The sequence below is a fragment of the Herpailurus yagouaroundi genome, unplaced genomic scaffold, assembly GCF_014898765.1.
Source record: "Herpailurus yagouaroundi ecotype Mexico unplaced genomic scaffold, PumYag 188, whole genome shotgun sequence".
NCBI lineage: Eukaryota > Metazoa > Chordata > Mammalia > Carnivora > Felidae > Herpailurus > Herpailurus yagouaroundi.
The window spans coordinates 38,217,198-38,232,601 of NW_024412419.1; the positions used below are offsets into that span (position 1 = coordinate 38,217,198).

A 15,404-nucleotide genomic window follows, 5' to 3' on the forward strand; every position below is an offset into this window, starting at 1 on the left:
GCCCTGTAGTCCTTGTTTTGTTTTGTTTTGTTTTGTTTTGTTTTGTTTCGTTTTGATAAGGCAGCAATAAATGAAAAGTTCAGGCCCTAACAGCCGACACTAGCACGACTTTTAATTGTTTTTTTTTAATGGATATAATTTATTGTCAAATTGGCTTCTATACAACACCCAGTGCTCATCCCCACAGTGCCCTCCTCATTGCCCATCACCTACTTTCCCTCTCCCCCACACTCCCACCCTGCTTCAGTTGTTCTCTGTATTTAAGAGTCTCTTGTGGTTTGCCTCCCTTCCTCTGTGTTTGTAACTATTTTTTTGTCCCCTTCCCCCATGGTCTTCTGTTCAGTTTCTCAAGATCCACATATGAGTGAAAACATACGATATCTGTCCTTCTCTGACTTATTTCACTCAGCATAATACCTTCCAGTTCCATCCACGTTGCTGCCAATGGCAGGATTTCATTCTTTCTCATTGCCAAGTAGTATTCCATTGTATATATAAACCACATCTTCTTTATCAGGACTTTTAATTCTTAGAAAATATTTAGTAATTTCATACCGTTCACATAGTTTCTTAGTCTATATGTTGGTCATACGTTAGCATTGTTTTTTTTTTTTTTTTTTTTTTTCCGAGTTGTTTGGGCATGTGAACAGTAAAGACCTCACCTTCCCATCTTAGGGCTAGTTGTTCCCTCCCTACATAAGCAGCCAGCCTCTCCCTGGTCTTCCCTGTGGCCATCCTGCCCCGCCCCACAAGTCTGCTCTCCCCTGGCGGCCAGAGGAACTTGTAAAAATGGCAATTAGGTCACATCTCTCCCCTTTACAGCCTTGTCATAGCTCCTCAGTGCACTCAGAATAATTACCACCACACCTGCTCCTCCTCCCCATCTTCCTCCTTCTGGGTAATGGCATCCCAGGTGCAGCTTTCCCCACCTGATTGCGGGCAGCGAGATGCCAGTCTCTATTCTCTGCTCTGCAAAGTGGCAAACATGTAGCCAGTCTCATCTCAGAAAACATGATATAAGGACGTCTTATGTTCATGTAGCTGACAGAAGTGCTACCTCTACCTCCCCCTCCACACACCCTGATTTACTTTTCTTCGTAGAACTTACCCAGTTGACATATTTTTAGTTGTTTGTTTGTTTGTTGTCTGTCTCTTCCTCGAGTTAGAGATTTGTGCCTGCTTCATTCAGTGCCCTGTAACAACGTTACAGAGGAGGTGCTCAGTAAATATAGTAAATGGAGCCTTCCCTGCTCCCAGTGACAATTCACTGTGTCTCACGCGTTCACATGGCAGATGGCATGGTCCTCACTTAATACTTTCCCCCTCCAGACTGTGGACTTGGCAAGGGCAGCCTCTGCTGCAGTCTCCCCGGTGGTGGTCCCAGGGCCGGGCACAAAGTAGGTGCTAGTAGATGTTGATGTGTTTTTTCTATAGGCACAGCCGCTTCCTGCCTCCTGAGGACTCTTTGAGCCATAGGAAAACTAGACGTGAGTGGCCACTTGATGCCCCCACCCCTGAAGAGTGGCCAGGTGAAGTCATGAGGACCCTGGATGTGGGTCTTGCTTCTCTGGACAGCAGGACTTACAATAAATAAAGACTCTATATACCGGGCTTTGATTCCTGCCTTCAGCACCTGAGGGGCCCCTGGAGAGCTGGCTGGGCAGAAACCCTGCTCCTCTGTTCCCCAGCTTCACTTAGTGTGCCAAAGAAGGACGTGTTCACCAGGGTTAAGCTGACTCCTCTTCTTCCCTTGTTACAACAGCCACTTCCTGTCTCCTGCACAGACATGGGAAAAGGCTCTCTCTCCCTTCCACTTTAGCATTTACCAAGTCTTTATTGAGTGTTTACCTGAGGCTTGGAGGGCAATAAATATCACACTTCTTTTCCTTCTGAGTTTTGAGCCAGTTGTGTGATAGACATGCACACTAGGCGATGGGGCTAAAAATACTGGCTTTATTATTGAAAACGGCTGCATTGTGGAATATGGCTTAGAGTCTGCTGCCCTGGACTTCTGCCTTCGTTTGTGTTCTTCCAGAGTCCAACCCTGAGAACCGGAGAGCAGATAGTATATTTGGAATGTGTGATTCCAGAAGCATTTGAAAGGGAGTGGGGAGGTGAGACAGGAAGGCAGCCAATAAAAGGTGCATTATCAGGCCAGTCACCACCGTGGTCAGTGGGCTCAATCCATGGGGCAAGGAAGTTGGGCTATAGATCATCAACTCCCCAACTGTCATTGGGGCTGTTGCCATGGGTGTTGACCATCTAGCACCTCTGCCTGCCCCATGTGTTGTCATGTGCCCTGCCATCAAAAAAGCCCTGAGCGGAGAGTAGTGGAGAATCAAGTAAGCATTCAGGGCCCAGAAGAATGCTGAGTGGATGTGGGCAGGGACCAGCAATGGCTGCTGCAGCTCCTGAGCATTTCTCCTCAGGAGTCCGTGTTCTGTGGGCCCAGCTATTTGATTACACGCTCCCCAGCAGGGGCATGTCCTAAAGGACAGAAGGCAGACAGACACGTATGTAGGAGAAAGAACCCCAGGTGCCTAGTTGGTGTGCCCAGGACCTGCAGCCAGATTCATTCAGACATGTTGCTTCCCCCTGTGGGTGACTCCAGACTTCCAGAAATTAGAAGTGACTGACCAGTGATGACTGGACTGACTATTTGAAGCCTAAGTCTTGTGCTCTGGCTTGGAAAAATGAGCTAGAGTGTCTCCTCAGGATTTGATCGTTAAGACAAAGAAAGTTGTCACTTGGCTTGGGAGCTGAGGTGGAAGTCCTGCCATCAGGGTTGCAAGAGCTAACAGATGCCAGGAAGCCCAAAGCAGGGAAAACCCAGGTAGAGGGAGGACTGTGATTAGCTTCTGTGGTCCCTAAAAGGGCTGCTTGGGTCCTGCTGGCTTTCTGTTCGCAGCTCCAGTTTTCTTGGGCTGTGGATTGAGTCCTCAGATTCTTTGTATTCAGCCAACCCCACTTTGCCTGGGTAAGCTTGAGTGGGGTTCTGCTCCATGTAGCTAAAGGAACTGTGATAAGAACAGACAAAACAGGTCGAGACTATGTAGAACCTCTCAAAGTGGCCTCTCTCCCAATAGGCTAGACCAGCTTCCTTATCTGGTGGTATCAAGGGTCCAAGAGAGCAAAAATGGAACCGTCAAAGTCCATTTTTACCACTTTCTGTTGGTCAATGCAAGTCACGAGGTCAACCCAGGTTAAAGGGGTAGGAGACTCCGCCTCTTGATGGCATTTGGCTGCAAGGAATTTTGCCCACATTTAAACTACCATAGGAACTTTACTAGTTTCTATTCCTGTGGTGAATTGCGTTTAGGAATTTTTCACATGATCTAAAATTTCAAACTGCCATAAAGTTGGTCATAATAACCTCATATAATCTCTTTAATGTCTATAGAATCTGCAGTGAAAGCTGCTTTCTCATTTCTGACATTGGTTATTTGTACCCTCTTTGTTTTCTACTTATTCAGTCTTGATTAGTTTACCAATTTTAATCTACACAGAATTTACTTTTGGCTTTGTCGATGTTCTTTGTGTTGTGTATTTGTTTTTAATTTAATTACCTTCTTTATAATTACCTTTTTTGGATTTAATTTTGTTTTCTACCTTTTAAAGTTTATCTTTCTGAGAGGGAGAGTACGTGTGTGCGCACGAACACACGCATGCGCGCGCACACACACACACACACACACACACACAGAGCAAATGAGGGAGAGGCAGAGAGAGAGAGAATCCCAAGCAGGCTCTGCACTTTCAGCACTGAGCCCAATGTGGGGCTCATGAATGGTGACATTATGACCTGAGCTGAAATCAGGAGTCAGTCACTTATCTGACTGAGCCATCCAGGCACCCCGGTTTTCTACCTTTTTGAAATGGAAGCTTAGCTCACTGAATTTTAGCCTTTTTTTTCTTTAATGTTTATTTTTGAGAGAGAGTACAAGCGGGGGAGGGACAGAGAGAGAAAGACACAGAATCTGAAGCAGGCTCCAGGCTCTGAGCTGTCAGCACAGAGCCCAATGCGGGGCTCGAAATCACGAACGGTGAGATCATGACCTAAGCCGAAGTTAGATGCTTAACCAACTGAGCCACCCAGGCACCTCATCTTTCTTCTTTTCTAATGTATGTATTTAAATTTCCCACAAAGCAAGCCTTTCTGTTTTGCATTTTTCATTGATCCCAGCTTATTTAGAAATTTAAAACTGTATTTTTAAATTCCTAAGCATATGGGGATTTTTCTAGTTATCTTGCCTAATTGCAATTGGGCTGGGAACACATTTTATATGGTTTCAATCTTTTGAAATATGTTGAGACTTTATGGCTTGGCATAGGGTCAGCTTTTGTTAATGTGCCATCTGTGCTTGGATCATAATCCTTGGTTCATGATGCACTATCTTAGGTTGGGTTCCCCCAGAAATAGACTTTGAGGCAAGGCATTGGGAGATGACCCCAGAAAGCACTGGTAAGGCTGAGGGAAGTGAAACAGGAAGGGAAAGCAGTACATCAAGGCTGCATTATCAAGCAGATTATCACTGGGCAACAGCTTAATTCTCTGGGGAACTCTGGGAAACAGTGGAGAACATACCTTCCCACTCAAGAGGTGGGGGGTATTTATACACTAACCCCCATCAGTCATTTAGTTCAGGGTCACTTAGGGGACTGGAGTTTCAAATTCCCTGCTGCTTCCTGTTTGTCAGATACAGAGGCAGAGTGGACTTTGGTGGAGAGAAAGCTCTCTAGCAAAGAGCAGCTGCCTCAGTGCAGTTCACTTCAGTGGTAGCCACCCTGTGGCCATTCATTACAATGGCCACCACCCATTGCCACAGCCGCCCCAGCCTGTCACGGCTGCCTTAACAGCAGCCACCATCATCTCAACTTCCTTTGCTGCCTGTCACTGCTGCTGCCATCCGTCACTGCATCCTGTCACAATTGCCATTGGTGGAGGTATTGCAATAACAGGAATGCTTTCAAAATGCTTGACTCAGTTCACAAAGAATGACTACCTTCAACCAAGTAGGCCACCTAGAAGTGGTGGGCATGAAGGCTGAGGGAGTATTGAGAACAGTGTGGGGAGGGACAGGTGGCGGTGTATGGGGACGTGTGCAGATGCTGAAGTGGTTGAGTGAGCCGATGACCCTCAGGATTCTGAGGAGGCAGAAAATGGCAGTCAAGGGAGTGCAGAGGTGAGGAGGTAGGGTTTGTTAAGCAGAAAGCAGATGTTCAGCAATCTCCACTTCACCTTGGTGGTTGAACTGATGATCTGTGCTTGCCTTCGAATATACTGACTTTGTTGATAAAGTCATCAGAATAAGAAATAAGTATTTCAGTCAGTACTTCCCTTCAGTGGGCAAGCAAGCACCTTATTTATGCTGTGAAAAGCTTTCAGTCAGAATATGCACAAATAGAACCAGATTCTCTAAGGAAGTTTATAACCCTGAAAGAAAGCAAGTTGGCAGGGCACCTGGCTGGCTCAGTTGGTAAAGCATGTGACTCTTGATCTCAAGGTCATGGGTTCAAACCCCATGTTGGGCATAAAACTTTAAAAAAAAAAAAAGAAAGAAAGAAAAAAAAAAGCCAGCTGGCTTCTACCATAAAGTATGCTGCTTTTAAAAAGTCTGAGCCCACACCCTACAGCAATTAAATCAGAATGTCTTAGGGTGAGACCCAGACTTTGGTATTAAAAAATATATACCAAGGGGCACCTGGCTGGCTCAGTCAGTAGAGCATGTGACTCTTGATCTCTGGGTTATGGATTCAAGCCCCATGTTGGGCATGGAGCCTACTTTAAAAAAATGTATATACTGATTTGAAAATCTATTTCAATGTGCAGGCAAGGATGAGAAGTGCTGTCCTAGTGGAATTTCTCAATTTTGGTTGACTGTGTTTTATAATATTAACGTGCTTGGAATTAAGGTTTGAAAGCTGTTGAGCCTATCTGGAAGCCCCTGATGACACAGAGAGCTGACGAGTGTCACAGTAGTCTTTCTTTTTTAACCCAATAAATATTTGCCAGTGAGGTGGTGACGTGAAACAAGGTCAGACCCAAATAATTTGAATCCCTTCTTCCTTCTCTGATGGGCCAGACATTATGGGATGCATGGTATGTCAGGTCAGCTGGACAGAAGGAAAGAGTGTCACTTTGAAAAGTATTAAGAAGCGGCAAAAGCATCAAGGATGTGGGGCACCTGGGTGGCTCAGTCGGTTGTGTGGCCGACTTCAGCTCAGGTCATGATCTCACGGCTTGTGAGTTTGAGCCCCGCATCGAGATTTGCGCTGACAGCTTGGAGCCTGGAGCCTGCCTCAGATTCTGTGTCCCTCTCTTGCTCTGCTCCTCCCCGACTCATACTCTGTCTGTCTGTCTGTCTGTCTCTCTCTCTCTCTCTCAAGAATAAAAAAATAAAATAAAAAAAAATGCCAAGGACATGGACAAGATTGTGTAACAAAGGGATCTGCCCTCCTGCGGCTCCCAAGGGCAGATGCCTGGACGGTTGATGGAGCTGCTCTTGCTGCAGAGTGTGGGCAGATCGTCTAGTCCAAGGCAAATCTCGTACTTTCCAGGAGAAGCCACCGAGAATAACACCAGGACTGTGGAGGAGCAGTGCACGGTGCTGGTGAGAAAAAGGGGTAAATGCAGACCAGAAAATGAAGACCAGAACAACCCCAAGCATCTGTACCCAGCAGAGCACAAGTCCCATGGAACCAGGCCCAGGCAAACGTGTATGTTCTTAAGATACATAAATGAATGTTCATTTATTTTGAGAGAGAGAGAGAGAGTACACATGAGCATGAGTGGGGGAGGGAGAGAGAGAGAATCCCAAGCGGGCCCTGTGCTGACAAAGGGTTCAATATGAGTTGAGTTTGGGGCTCACTCCCATGAATCATGAGATATGACCTGAGCCAAAATCAAGACGTGGACACTTAACTGACTAAGCCACCCAGGCACCCCTTTAAATGAAAGACTTTAAAAAAGAGAATGTAAACCCAATAGTACTGATTAAAAAGCAAATTATCTAGGTTGAAGAAAAAATAACGACATATTTTTTTCTTCTGACAATACGGTAAGTTTGCTTTTTCTCTTTCCTTTTACAGTAAGAATTCTCTAAACTGCCTGCAGTCTTGAGGACATTCTTCTTTTCTTCTATGTGGTGGTGAAACCGAAAATCCTAATTATTCCATGATCAGTGCTTTTGTCAAGAGGATACCGAGCTTGATGTCATCACATCGGACTGACACCAGGAATTAGTGCGATGTGGGCTTGCTGAGCCGCGTGTCAAAGCAGATTTTACGTGATGAAGTAAAAGCGATCAAGTAAAAAAAAATCTCATTAAATGCTTCTGTGAATTTTGAGGAAATGGAAATGTGACCAAAATGCACATTATGAACACCTCAATGTCACAGGTAAGTAAATTACATCTCTGTTTTAGCAATGTTGTACAGAAGATGTCCAGGATGTCTAACAAGTAAGGTCTTTTCATTTTCCTTGCTAAGAAACAGAGACTGAATGGGGTGGGTTGCATGCCCGCCAAATATGCAGAGAAATAAGGAAAGTCTAGTTTGTCTTTGGATAAAGGATCAGCAATCTTCTACGTCTTCTGTGATTGCATTGCAGTAGTCATAGGAGTTGAGAAAGTTGATTGAAACTCCATTTTTCGAATCGAAGTACCTGAGAGCTAGGGGGCACATTTGTTGTTGCTGCCACACTGCAGTGGACTAACTATAGGAAGACTAACTATAGCATGAATAACTAACTACAGGAAGACCTGACAGAATCGGTTTTGCACCCTCAGGGGCCAACACATCTGTTTCCAGAATTTCCCCCTTTTGTTAGCCCACAGGACATTTGAGCTGCACTATCTGAATCTGGAAATGTGCAATATCTGAATCCTTAAGGGGAAGGATACTGTGTGATAATGCCTGCTTGTTTGTGTGGTGTGCCCACCCCAGTTCAGTGGCGGCTAGTTTCCACTGAGCATTGGTGTCTTTGGGGGAGACCGAAAAGCCCCCATTTTTGATAGATTTAGAAGTCCTCGCCCGTCTTACCCTGAACTTGTGAGATTCAGTCTCCATGGGTGCTTTCATGTCTGCGCACCGTGCGCGAGCTCACATTCCTTTCTGCACAGTTGCTTTCCTAATCCAGTTCTACGCATCCTCCCATTTGTCATTTACCTGCTTCAATCACTGGATCTGTGTTTCAGTGACATCTGTGTCATGCTGGTGTTGTTACGTAATCATTCTCATTTTCATTGTCTGAACTCCTAGAAAACACAGTCACGCTACTCAAAGTGCTAAAAGTTAGACTAGTGTGGTCTCTCTAGAGAGCACAACAGTTAACCCACAGTCGAAGACAAACTGTTGGCGCACCTGGGGGGCTCTGTTGCTTGGGCGTCTGACTCTTGATTTCAGCTCAGGTCATGATCTCAAGGTTTGTGGGATTGGGCCTGGCGTCTGGCTCTGCATTGACAGTGCGAAGCCTTCTTGAGATTGATTCTTTCTCTCCCTCTCTCTCTCTGCCCCTCTCCACATGTGCACACGCTCTCTCTCTCTCTCTCTCTCTCTCTGAAAGATAAATACACATTAAAAAAAAAAGACTATTAACACACAACTACAGTGCTCCTCAGCTGCACACATAAGTCCTATCATTCAGAGTGATGTGGCCATGCATGATTCATTCTTTTGAGTCACAAAATATAGACCAGGGGTGGGTGGGGGTGGGGACAGCAATAGCAACTATGGAAAGTAGTCAACTTCTGAAGTTCAGTCTCCACTCAGACTTTTCTCCCAAACTCCATGCTTGCAATCAACTGCCTACCCAGTGTCTCTATTTTGATGTCTTGAAACTTCTCAGCCTTACCAAGTTCAGACCTGAGCCCCCGATGCTGCTCCTAGAACCACTCCACCTTCAGCCTTCCCTAATTCATGTGGCTCCATTCTTCCAGCTCTTCAGGCCGGCTTGGAAGGCTCCTTGATTCCTGTTTTCTCAGCAGCCAGTGCGGTAGGAGATCCTGTTGGCCCCATCTTCAAACAGAGCCACACTTCCTGTTACCAAATCCAGCACCAGCCACTGTCACTCTCCCTGGGTTTCTGCAGCAGCCTTCTCCCTGCTCTCCCAATTTCTACTCAGCTCCCACCCCTGGGCAGGTTCTTAGTACGATGACCAGAGGGATCCCTTTGAATATGTAAGTCAGAATAGGGGCGCCCGGGTGGCTCAGTCAGTTGACCTTCTGACTTCGGCTCAGGTCATTATCTCAAGGTTTGTGAGTCTGAGCCCCACGTCGAGCTCTGTACTTTCAGCACAGAACTTCAGATCCTCTGTCTCCCCTCTCTCTGCTCCCCCATGCACGCATGCACACTCTCTCTCTCAAAAATAAATAAACATTAAAAAATTGCTTTAAAATATGTAAGTCAGAATAGATGTCACTTCTCTAAAACTGCCAAGGCACGTCATGTTACTCAGAGCAAAAGCCAAAGTCCTTACACTCACCTCTAAAACCTGTGTGATCTGGGCACCCTCCTCATCATTACTTCTGACCTCGTTTCCTTCCAGGTTCCCGGCCACATGGAATTCTTCCTGCTCTTTGAACACTGCAGACTTGGCCCTGCCTCAGGGACTTTGCATAATTGTTTCACTGGAAAACTTCTCCCAGATAAACATGTGACTGTCACCTCTAGGTCTTTTCTCAGATGTCACCTTCTTTCTGTCCGACTTAGCATAGACACCTACCTCTTACCCTGAACTTCTTCACCCCATCGCCTCTTTTCATATAAGGCACTTATTTATTGGGCTTACTGTTTATTGTCTGTCTCGTCCACCAGAATGGGGCAAGAATTTTTGTCTCATTTGTTCCCTGGTATATTCAATGCATTTAGAATAGTGTCTAGTACAGGGGCGCCTGGGTGGTGCAGTCCGTTAAGCGTCCAACTTCAGCCAGGTCACGATCTCGCGGTCCGTGAGTTCAAGCCCCGCGTCAGGCTCTGGGCTGATGGCTCAGAGTCTGGAGCCTGTTTCAGATTCTGTGTCTCCCTCTCTCTCTGCCCCTCCCCTGTTCATGCTCTGTCTCTCTCTGTCCCAAAAATAAATAAACGTTGAAAAAAAATTTTTTTTAAAAGAATAGTGTCTAGTACATAGTAGGTGCTCAATAGGTGTTTTAGAATGAATGAAGAAGGTGGTCACCATCCTCTGTTTGGATTATATCCTGGGAAATGCGGCTGTAGTTGTCGTGAGGTACAGGGTCCCCAGAATAGTGGTGAGTGGTGGGCTGAGGTCAGGGGCCTAGTGGTCACCTGCAGCTATGTCTCACCTCCTGCCCTAAATGGTGCTAGCCAGGTTGATCAAGGTTGCAGCATTGTCTGGGGAAGAAGGTTCAGAGGAAATATAAGTATTAGAAGACAATCAGATCCCTCAAAGGCGGTCAGATAAGCAGAGTGATGGCAGAAGGTTGTGCTAGGTTGGGTGGTAGAGAATGCCCTTTGAGAAGATGACGTTTGTTTGTTTTTTAAATGTTTATTTTTGCGAGGGATGAGGAGGGGCAGAGGCAGAGGGCGGCGGCGGGGGGGGGGGGGGGGGCGGGGCACAGAGGCTCCAAAGCAGGCTCTCCACTGGCAGCAGAGAGCCCAATGTGGGGCTCGAACTCAGGAACCCTGAGATTAAGACCTGTGCTGAAGTTGGATGTGTAACTGACTGAGCCACCCAGGTGCCCCGAGAAGATGACATTTGAGCAAAGGACTTGGTGACAGGTCCTGGGTGTGGGGTCAAATCCTAGTTAGGAGGGGGGGAGGCAGCAATGGGATATGGCAAGTTTATTTCTCTGCTCGACAAGTAATGCTCTAGAGCTCAGAGTCCTCCATGTGACCTTCTGTACCCATTGAGCAGATGAAGGAAGAGAGAGAGCTTGAGGACCACAGGGAGAGTTTTTAGGGGCCAGCTCTAGCCGTGCTGCTGTACATCACTACTGCCATCAACCAGAACTCAGCCCTGCTTCAGCACAAGGCATGCCGGGAAATGTGGCCTACCTGTGTGCTCCAGAGGAAAAGCGAGTGAGCACTCGGCCTCGTCTCTGCCACACTAGAGACCTTGCACAATTCGGGGCGGATACTCAGTGCGAAACACATGGAGCAAGGGGCATCCACTGGTGTGGATGAAGGAGATGTGTGGCCTAGAGCAGCCTTTCTGGAAGGGAATGTGGAACTGTCTTGCTCCATCTATCGGAATTTATCCGACAGAAACGTGCGTACAAACATGAATGTACAGGAAAGACCTTGCAGTATAGTTTTTAATAATGAATAGTTGGAAACATTGGACAAATAATGGTTTTTCTATAAAATGGGATACATATAATAATTTAGAAATGAAGATAGATCTCATATGATCATTTGAACATATGTCTAGCGAAATGCAAATTATAATATCTCAGAATATTCATACACCAATTTTAAAAATAAGTAATACTTGCATGTGGTCCCAAATTCCAAAGGTACAAAAGGCTGTGCATTGCACAGTCTTTGCTCGTGCTTTGGGTCACTGAGTTCCTGTCTTTGCAGGCACCTAGTGCTACCAGTTGCTTGTATCTCCTTGCAAAACATCTTACACATACACCAGCAAACGCATTTATATGGGGGCACACTCCCCCATATATATGTCTGTGTATTTTTATTGCCCCCTTTTTTATACAAATGCTAACTTACTACACATGTTCTTCTGCACCTTCCTTTTATCACTTAAAGATTTAACTTGGCAACCATTCCATATCACTACATAAATAATTCTCTCGTTCTTTTTATGGCTTCATCATATTTCCATATATGGATATACAAAAGGAATTACTTTTAAAAATAAGTATTTTTACATAGAACTGTATAAAAGGTATCCTCAAACTTCATAGCTCTTGCAGAAGTCAAATGACGTCCATGTGGTTATACTTTTTCCGTCCTCATCCCTGCAGCTCTGGACGGCTGACCCCTGACAAGGACTCTCTCCTTGATCAAATTTTAATCAGGTTCCTCTGGGCCTCTCTTTGACTAAATCTCAGCTTTGACCCCCCCATCCTGTGTCTGGCCTTCCCAGCCCAGTCTCAGCAAAGAATTCTACGAAGTCGGTTTAGTGAGAATCTCCTCACCTTTGATATCTACTCAAATTCCTCACGCCCTACCTTTGATTCTTGGTAAAGGCAAGAATTGTTGATGTCCCCTCTTAGTAATTTTCCATCCACCAACACTCTGTTGGCTGCACATCCCCACTTGGCCTTGGATTCAGAGTTGAGCCAGATCTTGCTCCCCGGTTGCCATATCCCTATTGCAATAGCCCGAATAAAGTCTTCCTTACTGTTTTAACAAGCGTCAGATGATCTTTTCTTTAACTGCCCTACTACTTTCTTGAACCCCTTCTTCCTTTGTCTTTCTTCACACACACTCTGCAGGTCTCCTCCTCCTTCTCTGGCTGTTCCTCCTCCTTCTCCCACCCAGCCATCATGTGGTGGTATTTTTCAAGGCCTAAACCCCATCTCTTCTATTCTCTACTCTCTGCAGTGATCTCATTCATTATAGAGCATATTAAATCACTGGCTCGTAGATAGTTATCACTAGCCCAGGCCCCTGCTCTGGGCTTTCACTTGACTGCATAGACTTTTCCTTTTTTTTTTTCTTAGATTTCTTGACGGGAACACTCAGCCCCAAGCTGTCTTCCCAAGCTTGTAATTTCCCTCGGCCGCCACGCTCTCTTTTGCTACAGCGTCATGGACCCTGGGCCCGGGGTGCTTTTGCTCTCGATGGCTCAGTGTGCTCAGTTAATTGCTACTCATCATTCAGACCTGAGCTCAGTCAGTCCAGAGCCCCTCAGAGTCTTCCCTGTCCCTGCCCTCTTCACAGGCCCAGATTCCACTTCTGTGTGTTTTCATAGCAATACCTAAACCTCTCATTCATGACCTCCCTTGAAAAAGGAAACATCAGCCAGATCTGGGTTGAGAGATACCATGTGAAGTGACTGTTTTGGACTCTTCAAAAACATCAGTATCATGAAAGAAAATACCCACGGAACAGTGCTTGATTAAAAGAGACTGAAGAGATATCACCCTTGTGCGGGCAGTCTCTCAAAGCCATTATTTGGACAGTTGGGGACATTTGAATAAGGACTGGATATTGGATAAAAGTATTGAAGAAATGTTAAGTGTCTTGGGTTTGATAATGATATTGAGTTAACATAGAAGAATGTCCTTCTTAGGAGATACATGTTGAAGTGTGTAGGGTTGAAGTCTCATAACTTACTCTCAAGCTGTTCAGGAAAAACGTGTGTTTATATATCCCTATACCTATATCTAAGTTTAGATATGTGCCTATACCTATCCTTCATATACATGTATATTTATACATAAGTACATGTATATATACATGTTACATATAAACAGGTATCTACAGCTATATCTGTCTAGAAAGAACAAATACGGAAAAAGGCTGAGAATTGATGAATCAAGGTGAAGGGTATGCTGTACTGTCCTTGCAGCATTTTGTAGGTTTGAAATTTTCCAAAATAAAAAGTTGGGGGGAAATGAATGATCACATAAAGTACAAGAAGTGTTGGAGAAGAACTTCTTGATGACTGTTGTTCAGGCCATCATCATCCTCTTTTTTTTTTTAATTTTTTTTTCAGTTTATTTATTCATTTCGAGGGGGAGAAGGGCAGAGAGTGAGGGGGACAGGGAAAGGGAGAGAATCGTAAGCAGACTCGGCACTGTCAGTGTGGAGCCCAATGCGGGGCTCAAACTCACGAAACGTGAGATCATGACTTGAGCTGAAACCAAGAGTCAGACGCTTAACTGACTGAGCCACCCAGTCGCCCCTATCATCCTCTTTGTTTTTAGCTACAGTCCAGAAAAATTGCTTTTTCTAAAAAAAAAAAGAAAAAGAGAAAGAAAAAAAAATCTAAGACACAATATAAAGTACAATCCAACTGATAACACCTTAACTTAAATGGCTCAACATCATTGCAATCCAGTAGCCTTACAAACTCTGGATAACATCATTTTCTTAATCAAATATTCCAACTCTCTACTTGGCCAAGTACCACTCACACATTCGTCTTTCAAAAAGAAATTAAAAGGAAAAAGATTTGGTGGCATTATTGTTGCTGCCCAGTATCTTAAGCCTTGACTGTATACAATTCCCCTTTTGTTCATTTTATTTTACTTATTTATTTATTTTTATTATTATGTTTATTTTGAGAGACACAGAGAGACAGAGGGAGAGAGTGAGTGGGGGAGGGGCAGAGAGAGAGGGAGACACAGAATCTGAAGCAGGCTCCAGGCTCTGAGCTGCCAGCACAGAGCCCGATGCGGGACTCAAACCCATGAGTGTGAGATCATGACCTGAGTCGAAGTCGGACGCTCAACCGACTGAGCCACCCAGGCGCCCCTCGTTTTGCTCATTTTAAAGATGAAACAAGCACTCTGTTAATCTTGTGCTAGTCTTGTCTGGGGAGGGACAATGCTTCACCCTTGCTGTGATCCCTCACACGGTTCCCATTTTCTGCATATGCAACCATTTACTCAGATGCAGATCCTGTAGCTTACATCATGTCATGTTTATGAGCTCTGCACACTGGTTGCATCCTTCAGGCTTTTAATTCCTTGCAGTTCACCCCTACAGTTTCCTGAACCATTGCGTGTGAAGAAGAGAGTTGGTTTTCTTCTTTTTGTTGTGAAGGGATTACCCACTCCCCACCCCTTGACTGCCATAGCACTGAATGGAGAATTCAACCTTCTTTCCCAACAAGATAGGAAAGGGGGAAGGCATGATAATAGGAGGACAGAAATACCACATTTTTTTTACCCACCAAATTAAAATTTTATATTTCCGCTTTTTCTGATCAGATGCCTGTCCTCTATTCAATTGTATGTATGTACCTGTGACAGATCTTAATTTAACTTTTAAGTGTTCAGTGTTCCTTGAGAATTTGGGAATTTTATGACAGCATTTTATTAATGTCCTCTAAGTCCAAAATTTTCATTAGAGGATGTTGGTTTTTGTCTCTCATGAATTTATGGGTTCACATCATGCACAGGAAAAAATTATGTGGATGTTCTTCCTCATGGGGAGATGTCTTTCCTGCCCCTGCTCCCCAGGCTGCCATGTGCATGGGGCTTTCCTAGGCATCAAGGCCACCTTGGTTTGGAGAAATGCCACAGGTGGAAGCATCAGCTGGGCCATGCTTTCATTCTACTTGTCTACATTTGATTGAAGTCCAAGAAAATTTCAGTTCATGGAGAAGACATCTCATAATCTGTGTTCATGGAGAATAACACCAAGTGGAATCACCTTCCCCCCACCCGCATTTTCACATAAAGGGGTCAGATTTCCAGAAGAGTAAGTCTGCCTATTGTTTTTAAACCACTTTAAACTCATTGTCTTGGTAATGT

The 15,404-nt window shown here is 45.0% G+C and overlaps 1 protein-coding gene and 1 non-coding gene across 4 annotated transcripts in view; both read left to right on the plus strand.

The window, feature by feature from the left end:
• Positions 1–15,404, plus strand: part of CHCHD5 (coiled-coil-helix-coiled-coil-helix domain containing 5) — a 44,350-nt gene that overhangs the window by 3,163 nt on the left and 25,783 nt on the right. For 2 of the 3 annotated variants that reach the window (XR_005797316.1, XR_005797315.1), the window contains exons 4-5: positions 6,559–6,717; positions 7,090–7,398. Coding sequence is in view for 1 of the 3 variants with exons in the window: in XM_040496758.1 (XP_040352692.1) it covers positions 1,435–1,458 (24 nt within the window). In the remaining 2 variants the exon portion in view is untranslated. Of the gene's footprint in view, positions 1–1,434; positions 1,887–6,558; positions 6,718–7,089; positions 7,399–15,404 lie in introns of those variants that run through there. The other variant, XM_040496758.1, reaches the window with a different exon arrangement.
• Positions 5,460–5,532, plus strand: TRNAK-CUU (transfer RNA lysine (anticodon CUU)). Its single transcript has one exon. It is a non-coding gene; the product is annotated as a tRNA-Lys (tRNA).